Genomic DNA, 17,588 nt, shown 5'->3' with positions numbered 1-17,588 from the left:
TTCTCTATTAAGCTGCTTTAATGTTCTATGAAGTCATTGACTATGCTGGAAAGGTACTAAAAACGGCTAGATCAGCTGTTTCAAACCATTGTCCAAATAAACTGAAAGAGCAGCTTTACAGAGAAGTGCTGTCTGGAGACAGATTGCAGTAAGCAGTTCTGCAATGGTCTGCTAAAGCTCCCAACGTGCAGAGTTTTATTTCTATAGTTGATTACTTGAAATATATATTTGCACATTAGAATCCTTACTACACCACTGCATAACTACTTACCAAAATTCCCAAACAGCATCATTCAAATCACTGCACAACCATAAGACTTCAAAGACTTTATGCTCTTCAACAGCTCCTTCTCTCCAGTGGATCAGATAATTTCTTAAGACTAATACAAAATGAGAGGAAAACTTACATGTTACCAGCCTCACCATTTTTAATTGGAATTAGGTAAGTTTCAGACAAGCAACACACCAAGACAAGTGGATCAGACTTCAGCCCACTGTATTAGGCAAGTACATTCATCCATGATGCAAACCTTATATATAAGCTTTGTGATTTAGCCTAAAAAAGTTATACAGTATGCATCACACTAAAACATGACCTTTCCAGAAAATTACTACCTCACCCATCATTCACTACTATAGCCTCCATTCATTCAAAGCACCACTTTTTTAAATCCAGGTTTGTGCCAGTTTTGTGTTTTATTATATTTCATTTGTGTACACCTTAAAGTGGCAGCTCCACTTGAGTGCCAGGCAAGTTTATACCTTAACCTCTACTGTCAATTCACCTCAAGCCCTGACCAGCAATTCTCTGAATCCAGTCCTAGATGTCCCACATAGCTCTACCAATGCACCACCCTTACAAGTCGCAGGGCCCTTTGCTACACCAGACATAAGCAGGCAGCCAGCCATGTAGCATTGTGAGACTGTTATAAGTATCCACCACAGATGAGGATGAGACTAAAATATTAATTTATACTTATGACTTAACTCACCTGTAGAACTCAGGACCTTAAAGGAGGCCTAGTGAGTTCCCCTCACCAAGAGAGCATTTCAGTCTAATGAACAGTAAATACAGCAATATTTAATTACACAAATGCTTGATATTAATTTCACTTCCTCCTGCTCTGAGAAAATGCACCAAGGAGGTAAAACATGTTAATGACTGTACCTGTGTTCTTTGTGTTCCAATAACTGACAGTCTCTGCATGTCAGTCTGTCACATGTTTCACAGAAAAGTTTTAACTGTTCTTGTTTGTGGACAGGACAGAAAACAGGACGTTGACCGGATGCTCCCACGGCCTCTGTTTTTAAAAACAAACCATTTTTGCATTTTAAAATAAAGTTTGAAGAGCAAAATCTCTAACTGCCATGCTGGGTAAGACTTAAGAAGTCAGGCAAGGATAATTATAAACCTATTCTCAGGTAAGTCAGTGCATATTACTGTAAATATGTACTTATTAAAATATTTAGCGTCAGTAGTGCCAGGTGTGTTACTTTTAAGCAAAGAAAGGGTGAGGATTGCTTTCCCTTCCCTGCCTTAAAAAACCCCAAATCAAGCTATTTTGTTTGACTATAAAGCCACATGTCATTTCACCCTCATTATCTGAAGGTTCAAATACCCCTCAAACTTTTGTATTGTCAAGAACCCAGGGATCTTCTAAATTACCTCTTTAAAACCCTGACAAAATAGCAGTAAATCACATTTAATGGGAAAACTAATGTTAAAGTAACCACCAGCACTACTACTAGGGAATTTCATTTTGGCCAACATTCAGTCATCTGAACTGCAGTTGGGCTGGATAATAGAAATTTACACACAAACAAACAAAGGATAAAAGGCAAAAAAATTATTTCTGAGATTCCAAATTGCCCAGTGACCCTTTGAAGACACTTGTGGAGGAAAAGCAATCTTTGGAAGATGAAGCAGATCAGGATTAAAGAGAAGTAGTAAGTGGATGTTTCCTTGTATCCTCAAGTACTGTCTGAAGCTTGTTACGTGATGCAAGTTATTGTAAGGAAAGACAGCACACATGAATACAAAGTTGGGTCTTCCACTAAAGAAATGTTAAAGTATTCAAGATATATTTCACATGATCTAACAAACCATCACAAACATATAATAGATAATTTCTTCCAAGTACATGAAGAGTACATAATTCACCACAGCTGATAACATCACTAAGAATCACTATGTGGTTCGGTTTCTAGGGAACGATGACTGTATTAAAACAGTCCTAAATATGGAAGTGATATTTTCTAACGCTCTACATTCGCAGCAAAGTGTTGAAGGGTAAATCTGGCTGTATTGCCATCCTGACAAAGTTATGCTATTTGTAGGTATTACATTAAGAATGTCATTTTTTAGGTAGCCATGCTGTTGTGGCTTTACCTGGACACACTGCCACCTAGTCAGATTTAGAAGTTTGAAAATTTACCTGTGTAAGATCTTATGAATTAGTAAATGATGTCAAATTTAAGACAGAAATCAAAAAGCCTCTTAAAGTTTAATTTTGCTGCTAGAACGAGTTTTTGGACTAACCAAACCAATTTTCATGAATATTAAGCATTATAAGTCATTAATAATACAGTTTTGGCATAGACCAGGAGTTCCTGGAAAGCACTTAATGTGCAACTACACTAAAAGGGGACCAAAACTGCCATCATGAGGTTACTAGTTACATACTCTCGACTTATTTGATATCACTATTGTGAACAGAACTGACTGTCTTAATTTGACCAGCCTACATGACAGACTTAGATTTTGCAGAATCTAAGCTTCAATTTAAAAATCTTTTGTCCCTCGTTTGCAAAGAAAACCTTCCAAATGAAAATGCAGTAGTTTTACATACCCCGAAAACGGCTCTAAGAGGAGTCCCCATTTATTTCAGTAGGTTGTGAACTGCAAAGCCTAATGATGACAAATTAAGGACCACATTTCTCAATACTTTAGATATGCAATTAGACAGTTTGCTGGTACTACTGTACTAACTGAGTGCACAAATTTGGCGTGAAATTGCACATGTAATTGGTGAAAGATACTAAGCAGAAACAGTGATGGTCCTGAAAGTGTGCTGCCAATTGCATCCCCACTTAGTGATACTGATGCAATAGTAACTTGGCATCCTGTACAAGGGACATATTCTATGCTCAATCTTTATGTAAACCTCCTGTGGGAGCCCTGTTGCATATAAAGGGTGGTACAGTATGACAAACTTCATAGCCCTGGTCCACAGACCACAATTAAAGGTGTATTCCAGTCCTCTCCACCAGATGAGTTGACACCTGTTTTACACTCCTCCCACTCCCTTTTTAAACTACCAACCCTGAAAATACATCCTAGGATCTTGAAATGTAGTTTGGCTCTGTTACTAGCAATGATAGAACCAGAAAGGTTCTACAACTGGAATTTAGCCAAAACAGAATCCAGTTCACGCTCCCATATCTGTCCTAGCTCTTCAGTGTTAATAAATACATTTGTCACTAAGGTAATCCGGTATGATTCAGAATACACATCAGTTCTGTTGATTAAGGTGGTGCACCACTCACACTTTTAAAAAAAACCCAAACCCAAACAAAAATAGAAGCCTCACCCTGTTTTTCTGTTCTATACTCATGCATTTCCTTCACAGACCCTTTTAACAGTATTAAGTATTACCAGAACAAGCCATTTTAAATTTATTTAACATGTACAAGTTTCTTCCACTTTCAAGGCTCACTGACTGCATGTTGGCTTGCCTGTATCTTTCTCTAAAACCTTCCAGGGAAGTCGCAGACTAAAGGTAAGTACGTACAACTCATCCTTCCTCTCTTGGTTTGTATGGGCACACACGCTCACCCACACCAGAAACCTCCAAGTAGTTTTTATTCCTAGACTACAGGTAGGATTGGGCAAAAGATCAGCAAACTTACCTGAGGAGACATCCTCTTTCTTTCTGATCATATGATCTTTAGTAAATTTTACTCGCTGATGTGCTTCTATGCATGTCTTGCACAGCCATTCCCCACATTCCACGCAAAAGCCCACAGCACTAGCATTATCTTCACAACTAGTGCACACCTAAAAGCAGGAACAAAACAAGTCAACATAGTTACTTATAAAGATTCAATTTTCCTGTGGGGTTTTAATATGCATGTAAGTGAAGTCCAGTAAAAGTGTTCATTTCTTTCGATGCTCAATCACATATACCTACAAGATGCACATACACCAAACAGTACCTAACTTGCAGTAAGAAAAGTAGAAAAACATACCTGTTCCGATTTCTCATCAGAGCTACTTGGTGCTTCCGAAGTGTCCTTCACAAAGTAGTTATCCACCAGGTCTATCTGTCTGCACTCCTGGCGGCATATTGGACACCTGATCACACCAACTGCAACACAGAAAAGAAATGTTTTACATTCCCTTGGTTTCAAGGAACAAAACGATGAAAGTCAAATTTATAACAATGTGCCAGAATCAAGTGGGTTTAAAAGACAAGTGACCAGAATGAACAAAGAAAACCGTCTTCTGAGTGCTTAATGTGATTGGCTAAGTGAAAACCAGACTCTAGGATTAATATCAACACCCTAACAAACCCACACTGGGCCAAACATGGTGAAGTTTCGGCCAAACCTTTAGAATGAAGGACCAAACACCACTAAAGAGACTTTCCTCCCTTCGGGGGGCCAAGCCCAGCTGGTTTGAATTGTGATGCAATCATTCAGAGACTTCCCCAACAAGATCCAAGTATAGTACGTCATTTAGTTAAATGACTTGGTCTTGGCTACATGGGTTTTTCTTTCTAAGTAAGGTTAACTATTTTACTCATTGCATCCCTTCCCTACACCTCAGATCCAGTACACAAATTTAAATGTCAAAGGAGCCTTAAAACCAAGTGACTTCGTCCCCATACTCTCCAATTTGAATTCTTATCATATGGATACAATTATTCCACACTACATTAAGGATTTTAAATGCCTATAATGTACTCCAGCAGACCGTTCCTAGCTGCAATATTGCAGGCAACAGAACCTCAATCACATGCTTCCACTAAGATTTACCAGAGTACCATGGGGATATTCTAAAAATCTTTTGATTTTTAAACCCAAAACCAACATTTTCCTTAACAGCACAAAAGCCAGCCATTAACCTAGCTGTATTAGTCTTGCTACGTTCTATACCAGGCCTGCACAACATGCGGCCCAGGGGCCGCATGCGGCCCGCATGGGCTCACTGTGCGGCTCGCAGGGGTTGAGTAGGTGGGCTCACTGTGCGGCTCGCAGGGGGGTGAGTAGGCAAACGGTGGGTGAAGGGGGGGGGGCTGAGTAGGCAAGCAGGCGGGGAGTGAGTAGGTGAGCCAGGGGAGGGGGGCTGAGGAGGCAAGCGGTGAATCAGTGGCTGACCTGTTCTACTGATCTGGTCTGGCTCGCATCCCCTCTCCCAGGGCCAGCTTCAGGCACCAGCAAAACAAGCAGGTGCTTGGGGCGGCATATTTCTAGGGGCAGCATTCTGGCGCCGGCCATCATAGGCGCCAACTCCGAGGCATGGGGAAAAAGTGCCCCTGCCGCCCCAGCTCGCCTCCGCTTGCTCCCCTGAGCGCGCCGCCGCCACTCCACTTCTCCCCCTTCCCTCCCAGGCTTGCCACACGCGAAACAGCAGTTTCATGCAGCAAGGCTGGGAGGGAGGACAAGCCGAGTGGTGGGCGCTCGGGGGAGGCAGCGGTGGTGGTGGAGCGGAGGTGAGCTGAAGTGGGGAGTGGTTCCTCTACCCCCCGTTACTTCCTGCGCCCCCCCCAACTCACCTCTGCTCCGCTTGCTCCCCTGAACGCGCCGCTGCTCCGCTTCTCCGCCCTCCCTCGCCTGAGAGGGAGGAGGGAGAAGCGGAGCGGCAGCACACCCGTGGGAGCAGGCGGAGCGGAGGTGAGCTAGGGCGGGAGGTCGCGGGGGGCCTGCAGGAAGCAATGGTGGGGGGGAAATGCGGTACGCCGGGGGAGGAGGCGGGGCTGGGGATTTGGAGAAGGGGTTCAGAAGGGGTGGAGTTGGGGCGGAGCCGGGGGCAGAGGGGCATGAATAAAAGGGGGGGCGGCCAAAAATGTTTTTGCTTGGGGTGGCAAAAATACTAGAGCCGGCCCTGCCCTCTCCAAGAGTTGCAGCTGTCTGGAGGTGCCTGCCTTCCACGCCTTCCTCATTCACACCTCATTCATTCAACAGGGCAATTGATTACAAAGTGGGGGGAAGATCTTATTCTACTTCTAGCAAAAAGACATTTTTCTTTTACCTTAATTATACTACCTTAGGGGCCTGCTATAACATATTACCGAGGTTCAATACTGCTGTTTCGGTGGGGTGGCGCTGGGGAAGGAGGGTTTGTTTCCGCGGGGCAGGTGGCGCTGGGGGGGGTAGTGTTTCGGCAGCGCTGGGGGGGTTGTTTCCGTGTGGTGTGTGGCGCCGGGGGGGGGGGGGGGGTTGTGTTTCAGGGGGGCTGGGTGGCGCTGGGGAGGGGGGTTTGGCAGCGCTTGGGGGGGGGTTTCGGCCCTCAGCTGTTTTCTTTGGAGTAATATGGCCCTCGCCGCTTTACGAGTTGTGCAGGCCTGGTCTATACTATGAATTAGTATGGACTGCAATGAAACTACCAGAAAAAGAAAAGAAATCTCAGAGCAGACTAAATGTGTCCCCTACATAAGCTTAAAGTTCGTACTGGAATAAAGCACTGACAGTTTGGATGGTCACGCCTCAGAGTTAAATTAAATATTTTTATTTCATGTTTTAGATGGAAGAATTTTCAGATGAAATATCCAGTATATTTAAGTGAGCAAACTGATATTTAACAACAGAGCTGGGAACTTCAGGAAAAGATGATGTTACTATTTCAGTGGAGATCAGTTAAGTCACTGCCACAGCAGAAAGACATCAAGAACGGAACCTAGAAGCCCAAGCACTTGGAAGCAAGGTTTTGGAAGATACAGTATTTAAACTAAATGGGAATGTAGCTAGATAATCTGATGTCACATTAGTAATTTCCTGTTTTCAGGAACTTTGGTAGGGCATTACAACACTCCACCCAACTTCAAGAAGGGATGTTCTCTAGCATGACCTATTTCTAGCAATTCTGGTTGTATTGTTGTACACCATTTACAATGTGCATAACATTGCTAAACTGTTTAACCAACACACAAATAAATATCAACAAGCAAATGGCAGCAAACAACATAAAGGTAAAAAAAAACAAACCCCAAATTGGTAAAAAAAATTAAGTTACATAGTAATTACAAACTGGATAAACAAATTCCCTGGTAGTAGCAGTAACACTGCATCCTAAGTAAGGCACATGTTATTCAAAACAATCTTGTTCAGTGTCGGGGTATCAATACTAAATACTAACACAGCAATATTTAATAAACTGGTTAATAAATAAAGAAAATGGGTAAACATTCTCCCCATAAAAAGACAAAAAGCAGGGGAATGTAGTAGGAAGAGAGCCTGAGAAATAAGCCCTTGTATCAGAGACCTGGTATGAGGCAGGACCTTCTCACAAAATCTGGCAAAAACAGGGCGAATATTGCAGAAATACACATTCGCAAGAAATGCTAAGCACATAGTACTCACACAAACACATCCAGATATCAAGGATGGTACAAAAACATTCCACAAGGATAACAGGAACACACTGACCCCTCCTAAAAGATCAGGTCAGGATGACAGTACGTAATAGAGATGTTTTGATCAAACCACCATGTACAAGGTGATGGGTAAAAACTAGCCACATCAGGGGGCAGTACTAACTTGTTTGTATCAGAGTATAAAGATGCATCTCAGAGGGAGTATCTTTGTCCAGCTGAGGGGGGAATGGAAAGTCCTGCCATGCACTGAGCTGCGTCCATTGCCACGTGCATACGTCTTAGCATCCTCGTAGAGTCTGCCAGGTGCTATTACCGTGCTTTGTCGACAATAAACCTGGCCTGGCGCCTTTGTACCTTAACGGATCTTGTTGTCATTGGGCAGTTCGCTTTAAGTTTGCTGTGCCAGCTGTCTGCGCAGAACTGGGGCAGCATACAGGGAGCACACACACATGCAGCCAAACTTCTAACCACATTAACCATTGGAACAATTTACCAAGGGTCGTGGTGGATTCTTTATCACTCATGATTTTTAAATCAAGATTGGATGTTTTTCTAAAAGTTATGCTCTAAGAATTATTTTGGGGAAGTCTGATGGTCCATGCCCTACAGAAGGTCAAAGGAGAATATCACAATGCCCCTCCGCGCGCGCTCTCCCCCCCCCTTTCTGGTCTTGAAATCTATGAATTTACTTTATTATATCTACCTTTTGAGGAAGTAGCTTTCAGATTAGTCTAGAATTAATGGTCACTGCCTCAGAATTCTTGACATACATAAGAATGGCCATACTGGATCAGACCAAAGGTCCATCTAGCCCAGTATCCTGTCTTCTGACAGTGGTCAATGCCAAGTCCCCCAGAGGGAATAAACAGAACAGGTCATCAAGTGATCTATGCCCTGTCACGCATTCCCAGCTTCTGGCAAACAGAGGCTAGGGACACCATCCCTGACCATCCTGACTAATAGTCACTGATGGACCTATCCAGTTCTTTTTTGAACCCTTGGCCTTCACAATATCATCTGGCAAAGAATTCCACAGGCTGACTGTGCATTGTGAGAAAAATACTTCCTTTTGTTTGTTTTAAATCTGCTGCCTATTAATTTCATTTGGTGACTCCTAGTTCTTGCATTATGAGGAGTAAATAAACACTTCCTTATTTACTTTCTCCACACCAGTCATGATTTTATAGACCTCTATCATATCCCACTCCCTAGTCGTCTCTTTTCCAAGCTGAAAAGTTCCAGTCTTCTTAATCTCTCCTCATACGGAAGCCATTCCATATCCCTAATAATTTTTGTTGCCCTTTTCTGAACCTTTGTTGCCCTTTTCCAATTCCAATATATCTTTTTTTGAGATGAGGCAACCACATCTGCACACAGTATTCAAGATGTAGGAATACCATGGATTTATATAGAGGCAATGTGATATTTTCTGTCCTATTATCTATCCCTTTCTTAATGATTCTTAACATTCTGTTCGCTTTTTTGACTGCCACTGCACATTGAGTGGACGTTTTCAGAGACCTATCCACAATGACTCCAATGAATCTTGAGTGATAGCAGCTAATTTAGACCCCTTCGTTTATATGTATAGTTGGTATTATGTACACATGCAACTGAACTTATTCGGGGGAAATAATCTAGGATGACAAGATCTCGCACCAACCCAAACTCGGGACTGTTGCAAGGGTTAGATTTGCAGAAATAACCAATGGTTTCATATTGTCTAGATGTACAAGTGTTCACTTGCTTATATAATGAAGTCTCCAAGGTAAGGAGAGCCTTGATATTTTCTTCATACTAAAAGCTAAGATTCAGTTAATGATGGACAACCATGTGAGATAATTCCAAAAAAGTACTTAAACCAAGATTCTAGATATACAGAGGGAAAAAATAGTTTCACTAAACAATTACCACTACAAGTATTCTCAGTGGAACACCATCCCCTTGACAAACTGAAACAGATCACATATCCCTCCTCGGTTTTACTACAGTTCTCCTAGGCTAATCACAAGACAGTGGAAGGAAAACTAATAAAACCAGAGGTCTAAAATCTCTGCTCTCTCTGTAGTCAGGTCCCACAGCTTTAATACACTTCTTGAAACACAGCCTTTGGTTCTCGCTGTAAAAATTAAATGAGGGGGGAATAAACAAGCATCAAATGTTTCGAGAGGATTCAGCCATCTAAAAATATGTAATCTTGGTTAGGATGATATCACAAGACTCAAGAAAAACAGTTGTCCTTCAAGGGTTTTTACATAAAGAGCCAAATACTTCTTGAGATCCCATGTGAAAAAAATCTATTTTCACACTATTTTTAGGGTGACCTGCAGAAAGCCAATGTTTTAAAAAGAAGAGACAAAAAACGTACCACCTATGAAAGAAGGTAGAAACAACAAGTTACAATTTCAGATCACAAGAAGGACCTTGTCGAGCAAGCAAAGATGTGACTGCACATGAAGTGCCCACACCAAAGTAATGGGTATGGAGGATATATCAGAACTTTCCTTGAACCACTAGATTTATACTCCTGATTATGTTCATTAGAGCCAGAGTAAGAGTGCAATTATGTACTCAGCGGATTACAGAGTCCTTCTAAAAAAAGTTTTTATCTTCTCAGCCTGCACATTAAATGTCATTTTCGTGTTTCAGATTTCATTATTTTCAATAGTGGTTTTCATATATCCTGTGCAATATTATGTAAAACGCATCAGCCTGTGTCCCATATTCTTCCAGTCAGAATACATATCTATCAGTAAATTTATGTGAGATCTAACTATTAAGACTCCAAGTTCCATTCTCCCAAACGTTGATAAGCTTTCTGTATGAGAAAAATGTGGAAATGGTGTTATTTTATAGAAAAGAAAAAACAGGAGGAACTGGTCACTACCATCAAAACTTCCACAACATGTAACTAAATTAACAGAAAAACAAGTGTATTTTAGTACTTAAGCTATCTATGGCTCAATGTTTTAATCACGAAGCCAGAAGAACACAAGGAGGTTTTCCTTTCCAGTCTTCCAACAGGAGGCAACTTTCTCTCCTGTCAGGAAACAGGCAGAGCTTTCAGGAAACAGGCCGTTTCCTTGAGGTGCTGGTGGACATGGTGGTGGTGTTTTCCGATCCACCCAAGGCACCTAACAGAGCTTATGATGGAGCAGAACACAGACATAGCAGACTGAAACTAGCTGATGATGCTATAACCATCACAGACCGAACTGAGTGCTTGGCACAATGTGTTAGTGGGGCTGTTCAAACTTCCTGTAACGTGCAGGGTGGTCAATGACGTTTTCCTGCAGTGCACCACGGTCAAATAGCTAGAGCAGCCACACTGTGGGAGGCTACTAGATAGTCTGGGATCTGACTGGTTTGATTTGGGTCTGCATACTGCAGTGTGGATGCCAGAACCCCAGGTTCGAACACAGGTTCGAAAATTCGTGAACGCAGAGTTATCAATCATTGTAGACCCTAAAGCCCTGGGTTCTCTAACCCAGGGTCAGCTGGGTTGAGTCCCTCTAAACCTGGGCTTACACTAAAGTGTAGATATACCTTAAGAGTTCATTGTATCATACACAAAAACACACAGCTGCTATGTAAATTAGTACCACAGATAATAGTGGTTCTTGTTTCTCTCCTGTAACCCTAGCTAAGTCTGATCTAATCAAGGAGCAGGAATAACTTCTTACCTGAAAATCTGGTTTGAGTCACCAATCCAGCAGGTAGGGAAAGCCTGCCTGGCACTGTCAACCACACTCAAATCGAGATAGGTTTCACTTGCCATCTTCTCGCATCATGAGCCACTCCTCCCTGTCATGGCACCAGGAGAGAGAGTGTTTCCAAAGCCTGCAACAGAGGGAGAAGAGAAACTCCCAGATCCCTTGTGACAAGTTCCTAACAAGGGTCAGGTGACCCCAATAGGAGGAGTAATTCACCTAACACACTAATATGGGCAGAGGGCAATCATGAAGGAGGAAAGGTGGGAAAATATGCCCCTAAAACTGTGTGGTGAAGGAGGCACCTGTGAGTGAGAAGAACTAGAGTACATAGTGTTTAATGAAGGAATTCAGTCCTGTGTAACTGCTCTGTAGATTTTGCATACTGACAATGATCTGACTTATTAAAACTACTCAAAAAAAGAATGCACTGGAGGATGGATGAAGGGAATTCTTGTCACCTTCTAAGAATTGTCACTATCCTTCTAGTCAGCTGCCAGACCCAAGAAAGGGAATTTGAGCCTCCATTAATCAGACAATGAATTACAATCTTGAAACTGCAGCGTGAGAAGCAAGGACATCTTAACGGTTCTTCAGCTATCTGAATGATATTTTTAAGAGATAGAAGTTATTTCCTCACCTTCTTGACTGAAATAGAAGATAGAACATCCAGATGAAGGAAAGCCTTGTTGAGATGAAGGAAAAGATACAAGCAAAAGAAGTTCTACTATATACCAGGAGCGTTACATTGTTAGATAACTGCAAAAAGGCTGGAAAGTCAAGTCTTGCTTAGAGCTCATGTTACACATTCATTTTGTGGGGTCAAAAAGATTTTATTAAGAGAATGTCAATGCAGGAAGCTTTTTTTTGTAGCCCTTTTAATTGTTTATAACTCAGATAACAGAGTATATTAAATTAAAACCTTGGCTTTACTACAGAAGGACTCAAAAATATTCAAAACAATAGTAAGGAAAGTCACTATTCCTATTTTCATAGAAGTGAAAAAAAGATCATTAACCCTTACAATAGGTTCTAAAATCCCACACTAACCTATATTGGAGGGTATTAAAGAGACATTGACATAAAAATCGTACCCATCTGAAATTTTACCTACCACTGTCAAGTAACATCTAAAATGTCTTTAAACATATTTTTCATTTTATTTTGTGATTTGACATGAGTATTTTGCCTATTAGTTAGCATCAATGTTTTCTCAGAATAGTCAGATTCCCCTGATAGCTGCTTGCATGGGTCTTTCACACAATACAGGAGATAATTATATTTTTTATTAAAAAATTATGTAAACCATAGAGGTGGCAGTATAATACCCAAAAGTACTTTTAATTATAAATTTACTAGCTTTCAAATTAATTTTGTCCTTTTAAATAAACTGCATCGAACTCATTACTCAGATTCTGTCTTCTTCACCATGACTTCATAAAAAGTTCTCTATTTCTTTAATGCTTTAGAAGATCTGAAAAACAGCCAGAAAAAAAGCTGAATTCTACAAAGACCTTTCGTGCTGTGGGATAAAGTTAGCTGAATCTTTTCAAGACAGCATTCATTAGGGTAAGTCTCCTGCCCATTATCAACCAAGCACAATGTTCTGACTTGGGGTGGAGGGGGAAAAGAAGGAGAGAGTCAAGCTCTTACTTAAAGCATTTGTAAAACACTTGTATGAAAAGGAGGAAAAAGAGTTCCAGTCCACAAACGGAGTAATCCAAACCAGCGCACCTTGCTCTATTTGAATACATTTTACCCAATAACTAGGTGTGTGTGTCCACCCCCATCTGTCCTGGTTTTTCATAATCTGTAAATCAAGGCAAACAAATAGGATTTCACAGACCAAGCCAATGTGAATAAGATTTCTAGAGAAGTTGCAATTCAGGCAGGCTAGCCCAAGAATAAGTCTATGGGCCAGGATCATCTTAGCTGTTTGAGAATAATCAGTATGAGTAGGATTTCTAGAGTCTTGTTTCATGGAAACAATAACTGGAAAGATAACACAGAAAATGGGATTTTCAGCTGAGTTCTGTTTCATGAAAATCTCTGAATATTTGCTAAAAGCCTCTTAAAAAGTTTGGAGCAAAAAGATTCATTACAAGATTTCTCATCTCTTTACTAGAAATTTGCACACTCAAGGATTCTTTTCCTAGAAAGAGGTTGCCCACTCAGCCAGTGAACATTTAGGAGACCTTGAACAAAGAGGACTTTTAGCCCAATGGGCACAAGATTATTTGAGAAGTTGTTTGAAAATAATTGCTGAATTTTCTGATCGTAGTAGAGCCTTTTGACCATAAATGTGGTATAAGAAGATTAGCAGGTTAAGTCTGACCATTTTTAGTTATAAATTGATGCTTTCCCCCCATTCCAAGACCACGTGCCTTGACGAATTTCTTGTTCAGGGGAACTCCCCCTTTAAATTTCTTTGGTCAACCATAAACACCATAAATCTGTTTCCTGAGAGAACAGATCATGTGAACTGTGCCATTTCCTCTTTTCCCTAGATGATTTCAGTATTGTTAAGTTTCCCATGTTCCCTTGCAGCTTTGGTTATTTTATTTAAAGCTTGCTCCTAGACTCATTTTTGATGCAACTGATTATCCAGCTGACAACAGAATGTGAAGTACTGATAATATTATGAGCTCAACATTAGTCAAACTTAAAGGTACCTAGTTTTCTCTATTTAAAAACCTAATTTTACTTATAATTTAAACCAGACAAAATGTACAATTCAACCCAAAGTAAAACCATTGCACTATGCTATAAAGAAAGGTAAAAATTCAAACCTTAGCTTGTTCACAGAGGAGGATTATTTAAGTGTGTTGCTAAGGAAAATATTCATTTTACCATGCAAACAGAAGAATATTCATAAAACTAGATTAGAACAAAAAGATATCTGGCTACAAAATACACTTATTTGTTATATTGATAAAAGTAGGGTGTAGAAAGTAAATTATGAGAGTCCAAACACTGAGCATATAAGCCTGGCTAAATTGCTTTTATTTGGACATTTAATCTTGGATTAAACTTTTGGAAAATGTCACTAAAAATAAAACAAAGAAGAAATGTGAATAAACGGCCATTACGTATTTGCTTATAAGCAAGATGTCATAATATCCAAGATGGAAAAAAATCCCATAAACACAAAAATTAAACAATTAGAAAGCTGAAAAATCTGTTTAAGTTGATTAAATTTAAAATTCACTGTTCTCAGCTAAAAACCATCTACTTAAGCTTCAGAACTTCACAAGCTTTGATGGCTGCAAAAGAGCTGCCAATTTTGCTGCAAACAATCCATTTCATATTAGCAGTACTGATTCAATAACAGAAGGTGCTGCTTCCCAGAATGCCTACTCAACATGCTAAGGGAATAGCAAACGTAGGGAGCACCAAATAATTTTCAAACATCTGCACCAGAGTCCATCCTGTTCAATATAATTACCATTTTTAACAAAGGCTATGTTTCACATGGAGTAGATTAATACTTGTGCTAGGTAACCAAGGCTTCCTCCTTGACAATTCTGGCTGAGGATGCATTAAGTGTTGACATAGTACTATTGTTACATTTTAAACCACTCAATTATATTAGAGAGGACTAACCCACAACTACGCCTCTACCTCGATACAACACAGTCCTCGGGAGCCAAAAAAATCTTACCGCGTTATAGGTGAAACCGCGTTATATTGAAGTTGCTTTGATCCACCGGAGTGTGCAGCCCCGCCCCGCCAGAGCACTGCTTTACCGCGTTATAGCCAAATTCGTGTTATATCAGGTCACGTTATATCGAGGTAGCGGTGTCTCTTTCTTATTTCCTATTAAAGAGTTTCATCCTTAACAATTTAGATGTATATGTTTACTTAAATTGCCATAATGTGTTCAGCGGGAACTACAGTCTAAACACACTTGACAACAGTATTCACCTAAACTTGGGGAACTGTAATGAATTTTCCATGTGAAAAGCACTGCCATTCATATCACAAAAATAAACTTATGAAAAGATTCAGAACACAGCACTAACCCAATCCAAAACTAGTGAAGCGCCCACTAAGAAACAACTGACAGTACAGTTTGGAATTGATACAAACACTTAGATGAGACCATATAAACTGACTCTGAACTCAGACTTCCCGGAGGTACCCAGGATTGTGAGGTGCTTTGCTACCACATGCCCTTAGCTTGAGGAAGCCTGGTCTGTGGCGGTCACCTTCGCTTCTCTGCTAGCATCTCCCTGTCCTGGACACTCTGCTTTGTTTCCCCACTTTCTAGCTCTCTCTTCTATTTCCAGCGTTTGGATCTCTATCTTGTCCAGTTCTAACTGCAGGACTGCCCCCACTGGGACTTGTGCCAGGCTGGTTTCCTAAGCCAATGCCTCCCTCGACCACAGGCACTTTCAATGGATTAATCAGTTGTCCCTGATGTTTATCATATTCCATGAGTAGAGATTTCATCCCCTCTCCGGTTTTCCCTGTAGTTTCCAAGTCACAGTCTGCACACAGTTTTTCCCAATTGTGATCTGGTATGCTTAGCCTACGTCTTTGGCTTACCCATTCTGTCCTCTCCATTCCCCTTACCCAAAATAAACGGAAATCTTTTTCTTTACCTGTTTCTAACCTTCTCACTTTTAAATCTTTTTGTATCTGTGCTATCTGGTACACAAGTGTGTGGAGCGTGACCTTTGGCTAACCAGCAAGGGTGTAGTTCCTGCCAACTATGCCACTGTGAGACTTCCTGGGGTATACCCAGGGTTGTGAGGCACCTTGCTACCACCTGCCATTAGCGTAAAGAAGCCTTGTTTGTGCCTGCCCGCGGTCAGCTCCCTAACCCTAGTGGCCATGGGTAACACAAGCACTCCCCTCGAGGCTTCACAGGCCCTGCTCTGCTGCTTCTTGATAGGTTAGCGATAAGCACAAGTATTGAAAGTAAGTAGAAGTATTGGAAACAAATGGGTGGTAACATATAAAATAAAAATCGTAACATTCATTGTAGAACCTAGACTGAATTAACTAGACACTTATGTCTGATAAAGTAATGCATACCCAAAGTCCTTGAAGCAGGGCCGGCTCTAGGTTTTTTGCTGCCCCAAGCAAAAAAGTTTTTGGCTGCCCCCCACCCCAGTCCTGGGCTCTCTCCTCCCCCACCCCAACTGCACACTCCTTCCGCCGCAGCCCTGGGTCACTGGTAACTCGCTCCCAGGGCGGGTCATTCAGCAGGAATTCTGGATGTGCACAGAACACAGACAGGATTGGTTCCCATATGGTTACAGAACTGCAGTGAAGTGGAACAATTTTCATTTTGTGTGACTGGAGGATATCTGGATGCATATTATGAGGAAAAGTTGAGGTGCCTTTATTATTCTTTTGTTCCATTCTTTGTTTCTATGGGGAATTTGCCAATGCAATATCACGGTCTTCCTTTTAAACAAATAAAACTAAAAAAGCAATGGCTGTTGAAAATAGCAATTCCAGTCCTAATAACCACTGGGAAGCATTTCTTGCTCAATTTATTCTACTTTTTCTACAGCAAGTTACAGTGGATCAGTATATTTGATTTGGGAGACATGAAGTAACAGCTGCCCAAATTGAGCTTGAGCACGCCTGAATATTGAGGGTCTTCAAATCTGGAAAATAAAAGTCAATTTCTGCTTCCATGGCTCAGAAGTGGAAATCCTCCTACGTGTCTGGTACTGTCTCTAAAGCTGCCCAGTCTAGTAGAGCCTCCCCTCCCTTACTTTTCATTTTAAATTCTAGTGGGATCCACGTACCTCCCTTGCTAGGCTTCAGATAGAGAGGGGCACTGTCCATTTAGTCCACCCAATTCTTTCTTTGGGGGAGAGCCCAGGGCTGAGGCAGCAGGAGGTGCAGGTGTGGGGGGGGGGGGGGGGAGAGCCCAGGGCTGGGGCAGCAGGGGGTGGGGGCCAGAGCTGGGGCGGCAGGGGGTGCAGGTGCGGAGGGGGAGGGGTGGAAGAGCCCAGGGCTGGGGCGGCAGGGGGTGGGGGCCAGGGCTGGGGCGGCAGAGGGTGCGCAGGGGGGAAGGGGGGAGGAAGAGCCCAGGGCTGGGGCAGCAGGGGGTGCGCGGGGGGGAGGGGGAGAGGAAGAGCCCAGGGCTAGGGCAGCAGGAGGTGCGGATGGGGGCCAGAGCTGGGGTGGCAGGGGGTGTGGGCGGGGGAGAGTCCAGGGCTGGGGCAACACGGGGGTGAGGGGGGAGCCCAGGGCTGAGGTGGGGGGCGGCAAAAAACCTAGAGCTGGCTCTGTTCCTACCATTCACAGCAAGCTGCAGCAT

General features: G+C 42.0%; 1 protein-coding gene across 2 annotated transcripts in view; it reads right to left on the bottom strand.

The window, feature by feature from the left end:
* TRIM33 (tripartite motif containing 33) overlaps nt 1-17,588 on the bottom strand; it is a 74,159-nt gene that overhangs the window by 42,825 nt on the left and 13,746 nt on the right. For both annotated transcript variants that reach the window (XM_008171670.4, XM_065591399.1), the window contains exons 2-4: nt 4,249-4,367; nt 3,910-4,057; nt 1,169-1,301 (exon numbers count right to left, since the gene is read on the bottom strand). In XM_008171670.4, the coding sequence (XP_008169892.3) occupies nt 1,169-1,301; nt 3,910-4,057; nt 4,249-4,367 (400 nt within the window). The remainder of the gene's footprint in view (nt 1-1,168; nt 1,302-3,909; nt 4,058-4,248; nt 4,368-17,588) is intronic.

This window comes from Chrysemys picta, chromosome 4 (genome assembly GCF_011386835.1).
Source record: "Chrysemys picta bellii isolate R12L10 chromosome 4, ASM1138683v2, whole genome shotgun sequence".
Classification (NCBI taxonomy): domain Eukaryota; kingdom Metazoa; phylum Chordata; order Testudines; family Emydidae; genus Chrysemys; species Chrysemys picta.
This window is presented reverse-complemented; position numbering and strand designations above follow the sequence as displayed.